The sequence below is a fragment of the Chinchilla lanigera genome, unplaced genomic scaffold (assembly GCF_000276665.1).
Source record: "Chinchilla lanigera isolate Chin_1 unplaced genomic scaffold, ChiLan1.0 scaffold00001, whole genome shotgun sequence".
Classification (NCBI taxonomy): domain Eukaryota; kingdom Metazoa; phylum Chordata; class Mammalia; order Rodentia; family Chinchillidae; genus Chinchilla; species Chinchilla lanigera.
In genome coordinates this window covers 13,295,445-13,308,833 of record NW_004955402.1, presented here as the reverse complement: position 1 = coordinate 13,308,833, position 13,389 = coordinate 13,295,445, and the positions used below count along the sequence as shown (strand labels likewise).

At 42.7% G+C, this 13,389-nt stretch overlaps 1 protein-coding gene across 1 annotated transcript in view; it reads left to right on the top strand.

The window, feature by feature from the left end:
- The window catches only part of Znf521 (zinc finger protein 521), a 270,519-nt gene extending 261,355 nt beyond the window's left edge, over positions 1-9,164 (top strand). Inside the window, exon 7 of the mRNA XM_005372725.2 lies at positions 8,330-9,164. Coding sequence (XP_005372782.1) covers positions 8,330-8,359 — 30 coding nt within the window. The 3' untranslated portion in view covers positions 8,360-9,164. The remainder of the gene's footprint in view (positions 1-8,329) is intronic.
- The last annotated feature ends 4,225 nt before the right edge of the window (positions 9,165-13,389 follow it).

Here is a 13,389-nt window from a genome sequence, read left to right as displayed (position 1 = left end):
AGCATGTTGTTGATACAAAATAGGGAGGCTGCTGAACATCCTACAGTCCATAGATTAGCCCCCCAGAATCGTGAATTATCCAACACTAAATGGTGTATAAGTGCTGTTGTTAAGAAATGTCCCAAACTGTTCCAAATGTTCCCAAATGTCAGTAGTGGTGAGGTTAGGAAGTGAACTGGAAGGCAAGACCTACTGCATTTCTTGCATCTATTTCATCTGCCTCTCCCTGAAACCCAGCACGTGAGTGGCATGCATTTTGTATAGTAACTTGGAGGTAGTTTACTTGATTGTCTTGCAGGTTACTTTGCATAAACTAGAACAACCTTATACAATGCCTACATGGTTGTGGCTTCTGAACAGAAACTCATGAGCAGACCAGTGTCCACGTGCTGCAGGATTATATCAGATGCTATTTTCTGTGCTTAATGTAAATATCCAGAGGACGACAACAAAAAGTGTCCTTTGGTAAGATTTATTAGAATATGAAATTGTTTCCTATGGGAGGTGTGATAGCAACTTCATTGCCCGAATCATTTATAAGTGTCCCAGAGTATAAACTTTGTAAAACAATTCAATTCTCTTTCTGCAAAGGAACAAACTTAACCTAATTGTCCTTTTCTGTCCTTAATAGCTTATGTTTTGCTGATCATTTCTGATGATGCCATTTCACCTTTTGCTTTAATATAGCTTAGTGTCACTCAGAAAATGCTTTGAGATGTCAGCCCAAGCCCCTGTGAACTGTTAAATGTCAAAAGAAAAAGCATCAGTGTTGCTGTAAGTTCATGGTGATGACATTACCCTATGAAAAAATAAAGAGGGAAATCCTGTCAGTGCAAACATGATCATAAATGCAACATTCAAGGCATTAAAGAGAGGGGCAAAAGCATATCATGACAGACAGTTTCAGAAATGCCATTACCATGTCATAATAAAAGAGTTGAACCTCATCCTAATAAATTCTTCAAATGCAAAAATTATGAGTCAGATTTCTTGGGTATGAGAAACCCAGTATGTGCATGTTTTTTCTGTTTTTGATTCACAAAGCACTTTGGGATAATAATATATATTTATCTTTTAAAGAATATCCATTCAACTGTATCTCCCCAAATGTGCATGCCTACATATAGATCCCTGATGTTTACCAAGCAAGATCTACAAAACTCCATGACCCTGGGTTTCCTCAGCCAGGAAAGGTATTGCTTATTAATAAGTCAGTAAGTTCTTGAAGTCCATACAATTAGAAAAGTATTCATAATTTTCAGTTAGCTAGAAGTGAATTGTTATACCTTTTGAGTTACCATTAGAGATGTTCTAGAACTTATACTAATGACCCAAATAACATACTGTTGCATTTATAATCAAGCCTTCCACCCCGGTGTTTCCCCTGCCCACAGCAGTACCTTTCCTGGCTGTGGAAACCTGAGGGTCATTGTGTTTTTGTAGACCTTGCTTGGTAAACATCAGGGATCTATAGGTAGGCATGCATATTTGGGGAGATACAGTTGAATGGATATTCTTTAAAAGACAGATTTATATTATCGTCCCAAAGTGCTTTGAGAATCAAAAACAGAAAAAACGTACACATACTGGGTTTCTCATACCCAAGAAATCTGGCTCATAATTTGTGCATTTGAAGAATTTACTCGAATGAGGTTCAACTTGTGGACTTACTAACATCACCATCTCCTTGGCTTATTAAGATGCTTAAGGGGCCACCCTTTGCCTTTGTGACTATTCTGTCTCTAACATATGGAGCAAATAACCCAGAATCCTGTCATCATTAACTGGACACACTGTTAGAGCTATTTTACTAGCAGAAGTTGGGAATGAAAAAGAGAGAGGGTAGAAATGTAAAAATCTTGATTAGAAAGTATAATTTAATAGAACATGTATTGAACCAAATGTATTGATTAATGTAGAAGATATAGTACTTATATTGATTCAAACCAGAGATTTAGTACTAAAAGCTCTAAGCCAAAAAGCTGTTGCAGATTGCTACAAAAGTCAGTTTAATGCCGTCCTTGAGAATGCCTTCACAAAGAAATTCTTCTAATGTTTGAGGACTAGGTAGAATGCGGTATATGTCAGTCTGATCCCGAAGGGTTTTATTTTGTACTCTAATAGCTGTTACGAGCCTACATTATATCCAAGGAGTAATTTTCCTTAGGGGTGCCCAGCTCGCTTTGTGTCAATATTCTAGCATTTTAAGTCACGTACAGTATATGCTTCTGGGAACAGGGAAGGAGCCAGCCAGACTCATAATGGTCTGCATTCATTAATAAAGGCAGCAGCTTCTGTCCCTCCATTGCCCACTACAGGGATGCCTCTTTGGCCTTCAGGGACCCGTACAGACACATTTAAAGAAAGCTTTATTTTGAGTGGGCAAGAGATGAAATGTAGGACTCGCAGGCATTTCCTAAGTCAGCTATATGCCCGAGCACAGGGTGACCTTAAGGGGTCAAAGAAGAACGCAGGTCAAAAGACTTATTATCCAGCCTGTTGGAAACCAATTGCTTTTGTTTAAAAAAATAAAAAATAAAAAAGTGGTAGTGCTTAAAGGTGGGCTGTAATACAGAACTCTGCTTACAGCCTATAAACTGCCCTGCTGCGTGCTTACTGGAATATGCTTCTTGAAAAATAAGAGCATACTGAGCATCCTCAGTGTTTACAGATAAAGGTCCAACCCAAGTGATAAAAGGAAGGGTAATATAATTAGTTAATCAGTGATGATTGATTACGGATGTTTGTGTTCTTCAACTAAAGAAAAAACAACATGCTGCCGCAGCGCTGTCACCATCTGTTGGAAAGATCAGCCACATTTAGTCTTTATATTTCTGTATTTCTCGCCTTGCATTGTTTCTAAACCTCAATTGCCTGCTATTTCATCTGGTTGGAAAACATCTCATTTAAATTGGATATATAACCACAGTTTAAATCCGAGATTCTAATGGCACAGTGAATTAGTGGGAAGCTTGTTATTTATTTATTCTTCATTTCTGCTTTAGAAAAAAGCATTCTGGCTCCCGTCTTTAGTTTTCAAAGCTTGTCAGAATTTGTTTGAAACAAAAGGCTATAAATAGACAAGTCATGGTAAAAATGATTAACATCTCTGAATCAATAGATTTCACAAAACTCCCATTCAAAAGCTGTTTTTATTTTTATTACCACAGCCACTTAGCATTTTGTTGATGCCAACGGAGGGTTACAAAGCGCAGACAGACGTGATCTCTGCCAAAGAACTGGAAAAATCAGCGCAGTCTGTGGGCACCACTTTTGGGGGTGGAAATTGAATTTTTCAATCCTGGGAGGGTAGGTGGCCCCCACCTCTGCTCCAGGCTTTTCCCCAGAGTTAACTTCATCAAAGTTACCTGGCCTCCAAAGGTCCCAGAATTCATCACCTCCAAAGGTGCAAAAATTCAAATTCACATCAAGATTGCAGGAAACTAGGGTTGTACTGAGATGGCAAGGTGAACCATTTCGGATGATCCTGGGTTTTTATTTTTATTTAAAAAATATTTTTCTTGGATTGCATTTAAAATAGGATTAAACTGTTTGGCCAGCGAATGTGGTCAGCCCTCAGAAAGAAGGAGGCTGAATTAATCATTTGTTAGAGTGCCAAGCCCAAAATGAGAATTCCAGTCTTGTAAAATGGAAGGCATCTCATATTTTAAAAGAAATGCATGGTGCTAGAAGAGAATTTTTAAGACGCTCATCTGTTTTTTAGCTTTCTAAGCTTAATTTCACATTTGCAGATGAAAAAAAAAAATTGAGAGCACATTCCTTCCAAATGGGGCCCTTTACAGTAAAGAAAGTGTTTTTTGAAACCTCACTATTAAGGTATGTACCTAGACAGAGCATCTTTTAGGCTTTAAGGTAGATTGTGGATTTGATTTTTTTTTAAACACAAACCCCCCTCGTGTAAAACAACTGTTCGTAACTGGGATTAATGGTTTGTAATTTTCAGTTACTTAGACATGGGGTCTCCAGGAGATGGCTTTTTGCAGAGTAGAATATGGCTCTCTGTGGGATTACCGAAGTTTTCTTCTCTCCCACTTCCTTTGCTGTCATCACCCCCCACCTCTTCCGATGTTGCACTGATGTTCTCCTCGATTATGTAAAACACTTTCCCTGCATTGGAACAGATATTTTTTCTCATAACCTGTCATTGCATTAAAGTACTTAGGGGACTGTGAATTGCTGTGTAAAATTGGTGAGATTACCCACTGCTTTGTTCTAGTGGAGTGGTTTCTTCCAGACAGAAAGAGCTAAAACTCCTGCACAGGCAAAGCTCTTGCGGAAGCTTGGACAACAGGCTTTCCACTTTCTGCTCCTGTGTATTTGTGCCCTCGGGGTCTCGGGACTGGCTCTGTGGTATGGCCAGTGGCCAGGGCCAGAGCAAGCCATGCCTCCCAGCCAACCCTCTCTTCTTGCTCAGAGCTTCTGGTGTCTACCTTTTATCTTGCTGCTTGCTTCTTGGGTCTCTTTCCAAAGAAAGCATGCCTATGATTTTTTAAAACACAAAACTCACCAAGCGCTCTCTTGGGCAACTTATTGTTTCTCTTCTGAGAGGATCTGTGGTCCCCCCTGGAGAGGATCTGTGGTCCCCCTTGGAGACTGACTTCACGACTGTTCTCCAACACCAAGCCAAAAGATCAGCCCAGTGACTCGGCTATGCCTTCCCGTGCTTCAGAACGTGAAATCAGGCCCTTAGTATTTTCAGTGGACTTGGGATGAGGCATGGGGGAGGGAAGCAGGAATATCCCCAGGGACCCTCAAAGGTCCCTGAGGATGCATCAGAGCCATCTAGATTTCTATCCAGCACAAATGCTCCGTTCCCCAAGAACCTCTGGGAATTACTGGTGGACAGCCATGCCTCCAGAGACCCTGCGTTGGCCCTCAGAGTGCAAAAATAGACTAAGGTATGGGGGTGAAAGGGATCTCAGTGCTATGCTGGCATTTCTCCACCAAGAAGACTTTGTGCCTTTGTCATTTTTCGTGCCACATTTTGCATTTTGATGTTACTTATATTGGAGCTCTTTTCTTTTTGTATAAACTAGTGGATCAGAAGCTCTGCTCTTGTTCTTCTTGCAAAAGATTTACATTCTTATCTCTTACATGCAAAGCTTAACTTCCTTTATAGAAGTAACTTCAATCTGTTTGTTGCAGTAAGTGACATTTATGTATTTGTTCATTTCTTTGTACTTCAGAAGATATTAGTGTGGCTTTAGTTTAGGAGGAAGGTACCCAAGACACGACTATTGCCAACCATTATGGACAGCTGCAACTTGTTCTGCAATATCTCAATATAGGCACATGTAAAAACACTAGGAAAGGGGCTGGGGATTTAGCTCAGCGGCACAGCACCTGCCTGGCAGGTGCAAGGTTGTGAGTTCGATTCCTGGTACCGGAAATAAAAAACAAACACTAAGGAAATAGCAGTGTATCTTCCTTTATTAATCCCTAGAGTCCTTTTGAATATGGAGTGTCCATTGTAAGCATTATTTAAATATAATATGATTGATACACATGTACACACACACATGCATATGCACACATGTAAATATTTAAGGCTGTTAAAAATTAAAAGAATGGGCTTTATCCACATTAAAAGACTTCAAGATAAAAAAGATGTTAAATTGATTTCTTTTTTACACTGATTATAGTAAAAAAAGTCATATATCCTCCTGTCATTGTCCTATCATTTAGGTAATTAGTGTCATAGCGTCTTGTATGTCTTTTTTGTAAGTTTTTGGTTTCTTTTAAAACTTTTTTTTTTATAAGCTCATACTTGACTTTGGGATAGCAAAAGGTATGAGATACTTGGTATTTGAATACTTGAACTTTTGTATTGTTTATAAATCTCTCTGGCCAAAGTTCAGTTGATTTTTAAGGAAGTAGAAAGCTTCTTGAGTCTTTTTTGTAAGTTTTTGGATTCTTTTAAAGCTTTTTTTTTTATAAGATCATACTTGACTTTGGGATAGCAAAAGGTATGAGATACTTGGTATTTGAATACTTGAACGTTTTTATTGTTTATAAATCTCTCTGGCCAAAGTTCAGTTGATTTTTAAGGAAGTAGAAGGCTTCATCAGTATTTCAGGTATGCCTTCTGAAAACTACATTTCAGACATTTAAAATCAATACACAAATAAAGGAGTTGGCATAAAATAGTTTACTCCCGAATGTACTTTGAGGATAGTACTACCACGGAAAGAGGCATCTTTCTCTGAGCTAATCAAAGCAGGCTATGTTTTAAAGAAGGGAGAAGGAAATAAAGTTTCCTCATCAGTAATGATGCTTCTCCTCACTTTTTTCTTTTTCTCTTTGGCTTCAGTCCTGCTGGGGGTCATGGCAGGATCTCCCCAGCCCTGGCTGCCCACCATTGACAACAATTCTCATGGTGAGGTAGAGGGCAGATTGCCCTTACCGATCTCCTTCACAATGAGCTAAGCCTAAAACAGACAAGGGAAGAGCCGGTCCCTGCATATGCCTCCCAGGCTCTCACCAGTGCAGCTGCCCCAGGTGGGCAAGCTTCACCTGCCACACCTCGGCTCATCATCCTGTGTCCCCTCAGCAGGCCATTGGCTGTTTGCAGTCAGGGATGACGTCATAGCAAGGATCTCAGGTGAACCCCTGTGCTTCACAGGCTCCACGGCTCCTCTCCACCCACAAAACCAGGGCTGAACTCCTTAGCAAGGTTTATAAGCCCCATCATCTTCTTGTTCCTGACTGTGCTCCATCGTTAATTTTCAGAGTGTCTTGATTCAGGACATTCCAGGAGATGTCCACCAATCTGAACAGGTTGCACATCCTCATACCTACGTGCATGCACATGCCTTACTTCAAGGCCATTACCCGTGTAGGTCCTTCAGCTGCCATGCCTTCCCTGGAGCCCTGCTCAGGTTTCCAGCCTCTGTGACAGCGTCAGTGTGCTGCCCCTACAGCAAAGTCATCCCCCACGGCTCTGCAGGGCTGGGTGCAGCCTGGGCATCTCTGCCTTTCTTCCCGACACACTCTTCGCCACACTGCTTGACCATCAGGGGTCCACATGACTTTCTTTTAGGGCCTGAAGACAAGGACCATGCTGTCTCTTCTGTAGCCTTTGCTCATCAGTCAGTCACACGTTGGCCGAGTCCTTACTGAGCACTATGGGCTGAGCTGGATAATGAGACAAGTATCCTGCAGATGGTTCAGAAGGGGTGAACACCTGAAGGAACACCAGAATTACTGACCTAGACCAGGAGCCAGACCCATAGGCCACAAGACAGGATGCAAAATGAGTGCAACAGAAGCACATACAGGGCAGCAGGACATCAGAGAAGGCAGAGATGAGTTTTAATCCCATGGAAGCCTGGGATTTCGAGGTTGGCCCCAATGTTCTGACCTGATGGTGTGAAGGGAACGTGGACAAAAATGCATGGTGGGAGAAAGTCAAGGAGGCTGGGTGGGACTGGGCCACCTCCAGGCTCAGGTTCCAGAGGATCACCCTGTGGGCCTGTGGCCACTCTCCACGCAGGACATGACTTTCCTCTAGCCTGCCTGTGTCTACAGCCTGCCTACCTGCTTTGCATCTGCTGGGCTGGATGTCGGTCCTGAGTTACCCAGGTGTTCTGGTCCCCGTCTCATACTTTGGAAAGAGGGTGCTCACTCCTACAGGTTCATGCGAGTAGGGACAGGAAGGGGCGTATCAGACTACAACAGAGAGCGTGTCCACAGAGGAACATAGCATCCAGAATCAGAAGGGCATGGCAGGCTGCTGTGCCACGGGGCTGCCACAACTCCCAGCCCGCCCTCAGTGGAGAGGCTAGGGTGCTTCCTGACCTCCCATCATTAGCCAGGTGGCTCTGGTCTTCAGAGTCTGCATCCAGGGACAGACAGAGCCCCCACTGCCAAGATGTTCCCCATCTCAGGGGGACTGGGACCAAGGCAGGTATGATCCATGGGAATGATGCACAGCCGAGCCAACTGTCAAATGAGTGAGGCCCTGAGCCTTTGAAAATGGGTCACGATTTGAGAACTAGAGATAGTGGGAGGAGGGAGGGAAGACCGGGAAGGAATGGCAGAGGCAGGGAAAAGGAAAGTGCCACCCACATGTCACTTCCCAGAGGCTCTGGCCCTACCTCTCCTGCAGGTGGCAGCTTCACTGCACCTGTGCCCGAGCCCCGCTGGGGTTCAGGAGCCGCCTGTGTCTGAGCGCACACAGAACCTCTCCATCGGTGCACAGAAATGCCGCCCGCCTGTGCTCATCCGTCCATCTGCTCTGCTCTGTGTTTGCTCTGATGAAAATAGAATCACTCAAATTTTTCTCCCTCTGTTTCTTTTTTCTTTGCAGAATCATACGATGACCCAACACAGCAGTTAGTGCAAGTGCGGTCTCTCAAGGAGAATTACTTTTGTGGCACAAAAAGGGAACATGTTTTACTCTTTGCACGAAACTTTCATTGTTAATGTATATTATTCAGAAACATTGTATTGTACCATAAAACTTGTATTATCAAAACTGTTGGATGTTCATGTGTTTGAACTTTTGAGCACCGGATAGACTCCTTGTATATAAAGTGTTGCACATGTATTATGTCGTCTGATACTAAAATGGTCTTATAAAGACGAGTGGACTTGGGCCCTATTCAGACAAGATTCACAAAAAAAAAAAAAAAAAGAAAAAAAAGAAAAAAAAAGAGAGCAAAATGGCTTAAGAGAAAGTATTTTCAAGGAAGACAGATTAAAAACAACTGTTACACATGGGACTATGGTTGGACTTCCTTTTATTTACACTTAAGCCTAGAATTTCTCTTTTGGTATATCAACAGTTAAAATCCAAGACTATTTTTTATTGCTGAAGATTCTTGCAAACCGTGAAGAGATGTTCTCAGAACAGAACCCCACCGCTGGATAAGGCCCGTATATATATTTGTAAGCCTTGCAGTCCGACAGGTAGCATCACTATATATGCAATAGTTGTTATGTAGACTGTCAAAGAATTTTTTTTTCCTGGATACATTTGAAGCTTTGAGTGTTCAAGGTTTTCCTTAATGATTTCACACAGCCAAATTCTTGAATCAGTTGAACTAACCTGTATGTTACTGTTATTAATGTTTACTCTGCGGTCTGAACCTGGAGATTACTGGAATTGTTTTCCAAGAGGAAATAAATTCAGTTTACCATTAGGTATGAGTGTTTTGGTGTGTTTTCTTTTTCTAGTTAATCCATCATTTTAAAACAGTCTTAATTGCCTGCATCCTTGGATGTGAAATCTACTCTTGAGTACATCCTAGGCATAACCTCAATCGTTTTTAACCTTTTCACACTGGACTCAAGGCACCAGGGAGGATATTCATCTTCCCACACAGGCAAGGGACCGGACCAGTGTACTTCTACTCTCGGCGCCACTAACAGGGTTCTGACATCACAGATGGATGTGATGGCTGTTTTCTGCATAATTTGCAGCCCAATTCATGTCATGCTGTGCAGATCTGAACTCGAAGTAGATGGCTGCAATTTGAGAGGCAGTTTGGCTTATGTGTACTTAAGAAGCAGCATTGTTCAGAAGAGCAGGGAGTGAGAGGGTTGTTAGTTCTGGTTCCGGCCCTGCCTCCCAGTGGGGTCTTCTCCAGTTCCTTCACCTCCTGGCCTCAGTCCGCCCAGCCAGGGAAGGTGACGGAACGTGGTCATCAGCCTTCACACAGACATCAGGTGCCCCACAAGACGACTGTCATCACGGCCTCGCATGAATTGGTGAATAAATAGGAGCTCTAATTTCACAGTATTTGTGTATTTTATTAAAGAAAACAGCAACATGTCAGTTGAACCCCCCATATACGTGTTTAGTTAAAATTCCGAAGTGTAGACCTGATATTCATGGGCAACTTTGGTCTAAATCATGCTTCAAAGAATTAGCCCACTATGAGTCTTTCAGTCCCTTTTAAATTCAGAAGACCTCAAGCAGAATTTTAAACCTTGAAACAGGCAGAAGTCCTCATAGCTACAGCTCTAGCATGGACCCATTGACTTCATCGTGACCATGTCACCAGGGACCTGTCTATGAAACACGAATCACCAGCACAAGGCACAGCTCTCACCCCATGCTGACCAACTCTGGGAGTTGAGGTCCAGCACCATATGATGTACCCAGCTGTCCAGGGGATCTTCATGCAGGTGACTTGATGGAGCTCACTAATGTGTCTTTCTAGAAGCTCCTAGGCCATGCTGATTCTACTACTCTATCTCATTTCCAAGTGAGTTGGATGCACCACATGTGAACAAGCCAGCAAAGCACTGGCACATTACACCGTTTACTTTGTTTCCAACATTAAAAAAGAAGAAGAAGAAGGAGAAGTTTGGTCAAGTTTAAGGTCCTTCACAAATAAGCACTTCATAGTGATTAAAGTATGCATATTTGCTAGAATGTTTCATGGGTGTATTTAGCATTTTACTACTAAAATCTACATCTATACATTTCACAATGGATTGCCAGCATGCTATTTAATTAAAAAGCTTTTTCACCCGCTACATAAATAATGAAGTATGCTGAGAATATGCGAGTACATCCATAATTAAAATACTCGGCTATATTTAAAAAAAAATTAAGATCTCTGGCCTATTCAGGATTTTGCATTTAAAATGAAATAACCACACTTGATAATGATTTTTTAAAAGCTCTAAAACTTCAAGTTATTAGTGAGTGGGTTATATTTTACTAAAAGTAAGCTGCTCTGTAACCAAAACCAGATGATGGTGGTTTGCCAGAGATGGATCCCACATTGTTTTTAACAGTGTTGCCTCTTGGAGATTTCTGGAAAACACTAGGAGTTAGAAATCCTAGGAAGCAAGAAAGGCCGAGCTTATCATCCTGAGAGGCCCACACAGCTGGCCATGGAGCTGTTTAAACACAGCATGGTTCAGCCTCCTCCTGACAAAACTGGGAGACCAGAGTGGAGACCATCGCGTGCTCCTTGTTGTAGGTTGATCCGCCAGGGACCACGAGATGGCCCGTGTTTGGCAGGTCTGTCCTCCCGGTCAGTCATTCTTTGGATCATAAATACCGAATAGTGCTTGGAACAATCACTCCTGCTCTTGGCTGGTTACCTTGTTTATGCTCAACTTCATTCTCCAAGCATATAATAGGCAATTTAAGGAAAGATTAACAACACATGAATGGGGAAATCAAACTGGTGTAAAGTCAGAGGGGAGAAAATCTACCAAGGATTTTCAGTTTGGGTTTGAGTGCATTTTAGCATCTACTCAGAGCTGCTTGGTAGTAAAGGGAGAGAAAAAATAACAAGAAAAGAAGGAATAGACTGGTTCCTCAAGAGAATGTTTTCCTAGAATTTAATTTCAAGAGAAATTTCTCCGATGCCTTATATCTGGGTAGATGTCCAATATAATGTCCACCTCCCTGACCATAACTTTATGACTCGGTGCAGTGGCTCCATGGGGAAGAATGCTACTTTGTGTACAAGTACAGGCCAGGGATGCTTCTACATATCCTGCGCTGCACAGGACAGGTCCCCACAGCACAGCACTGTCAAGCCCCAATGTCCGTATTACGAGGTTAAGAAACTGCTCTAATGGAAAGTTCTGCGTTTTTCAAGGGCCTACACCCTCTTTACACTGAAACCACCGGGGACCTTTAAAAAATTCCACTGCCTGAGTCTCAGCCGAGAGCTTCTGACTTTAACTGGCCTAAAGAGCGGATGATCACAGGGTGGCCACACATGAAACACACTGGGCCAAGCTCACATTCTCACCAGAAGGTACTGGACTTAAGACTAAAGCTTTGAAAATAATATCCAAGGACTAGTAAAGTGGCCAACTGGCTATCTGATGATTATTTGGCCTACAGTGATATAGCAAGTAGGGAAAAAGAGAGGAAGGGGAAATGACTGTGAAACCCAGCACACTTACTCCTAGTGTGGGCTTACTTACTCAGATGGTGTGAATTCTGGCCCAGAAGGATCTCTGGCACCCTGGAGAGTGAATGTCCAACTCACCTGTCCCAGCTGGGTCTACAGACAGAGCAGGCTGCTGGTACCAGATTGCCTGGGTCTCAGGAGGAGCCTGCAACCCTGGTGGTTGTATGCTGCGGTCCAATTTCCAAAGCTGGCAATCTATTCCACTTTTTAAATTCCGACTCCACTGCCCCTTGCTGTGTGGACCATATGAGATAGACTTTCTGGCCAGGTCTGGCTCTTGGGTTTCCAGTTCTAACCTCTGGCATCAACTGTTTTTTTTTCTAATTCTCATCCCAACCTTTTTAAAGTGATGTTTTAAAAGAATAATACGACTTCTGCATAGAAAGTTTTGAATGGTGCCTCATTGGTATGCTGCTACTGTTCTATTTCTTTGTTTGTTTGTTTCTCATTTACCACTGTCTTTAAAATAAAAATAATAAAGAAAAATAAATTGGCATGATAGGCAGTTTTGAAGTCACCCCATGACCTTCCTATTCATCTTGTTTAAGGCTGAGTAGGAACCAAATAGATGTGCTTTGTCTAATTTCCCCCTAGTCTTGGATATTGAGATTTCAGATTATTTTAAGTGAAGCAAGATAACAAATAATAGAAAGTTCATGTTCTTGGATGCAAGTCAGGTCTGCTATATTGTATGTTGCTGTCGGAGGCCAGCTTTGCATGCTGTGGAAATCATGTAAACGGGTGACAGAGGTGAAACTCCATCTTGAAAATTGATAAGCATAACCAGTGTTTCAGCTTGAATGGAAGAGGATGGCACCAAAGATCTTGTGGGGGCCGCAAGCAGGCGGAGCGAGGCTTCTTGGAGCGACTCCGAGCCTGTTCCAGAACTTGGACAGGGCTCCAGTGAACTCTCCTGTCCCACTCTGCGGAGCGCAGCAGCCTTGACTTTGTGTCTGCTCGTGCCTGTTGGGTGCAGCATTGTGGAACCCTTGAGGAAGGAAGTTTGGAAATCCAGCTCCCATTACAGAACACCTGCAAACGCTTCTCCACTTAGCTTCAGCAGGCCAGAGCCTCTTGCTACCTCCCTTGCATAGAGGAAGCTTCCACCAAAGGTACTGCAAACTGGAGTTCAAGGAAGAGGGATGATTTGGGGTAAAATGGCCCAGCGTGAGTTCCTGGCAGAATCGCAAATCTCAGGTTTGGTTGGCACCGCATTCCTGGGTGAGAGCCCCCCGAGACTGAGGAATAGCCATGACCATCTCCGCCAGATTCCTCTGTAATGAAGTCAGCTGTCAACTCCTTGGGGGGAGAGACACAGAGCCCCTTTATTTCCAAGCAGGTGTTGTAGCATATTAAAGGTTGAATTCCGTCTTGTGCTCACATCCTGAATGAGCCAGTTTGCAGGCAAAGCTCGGTTCTTTTAGCAAAGAGAGAAACTTGGCAATGGCAGAGGCTGAGTACTTAAATGGCAATCAACTTC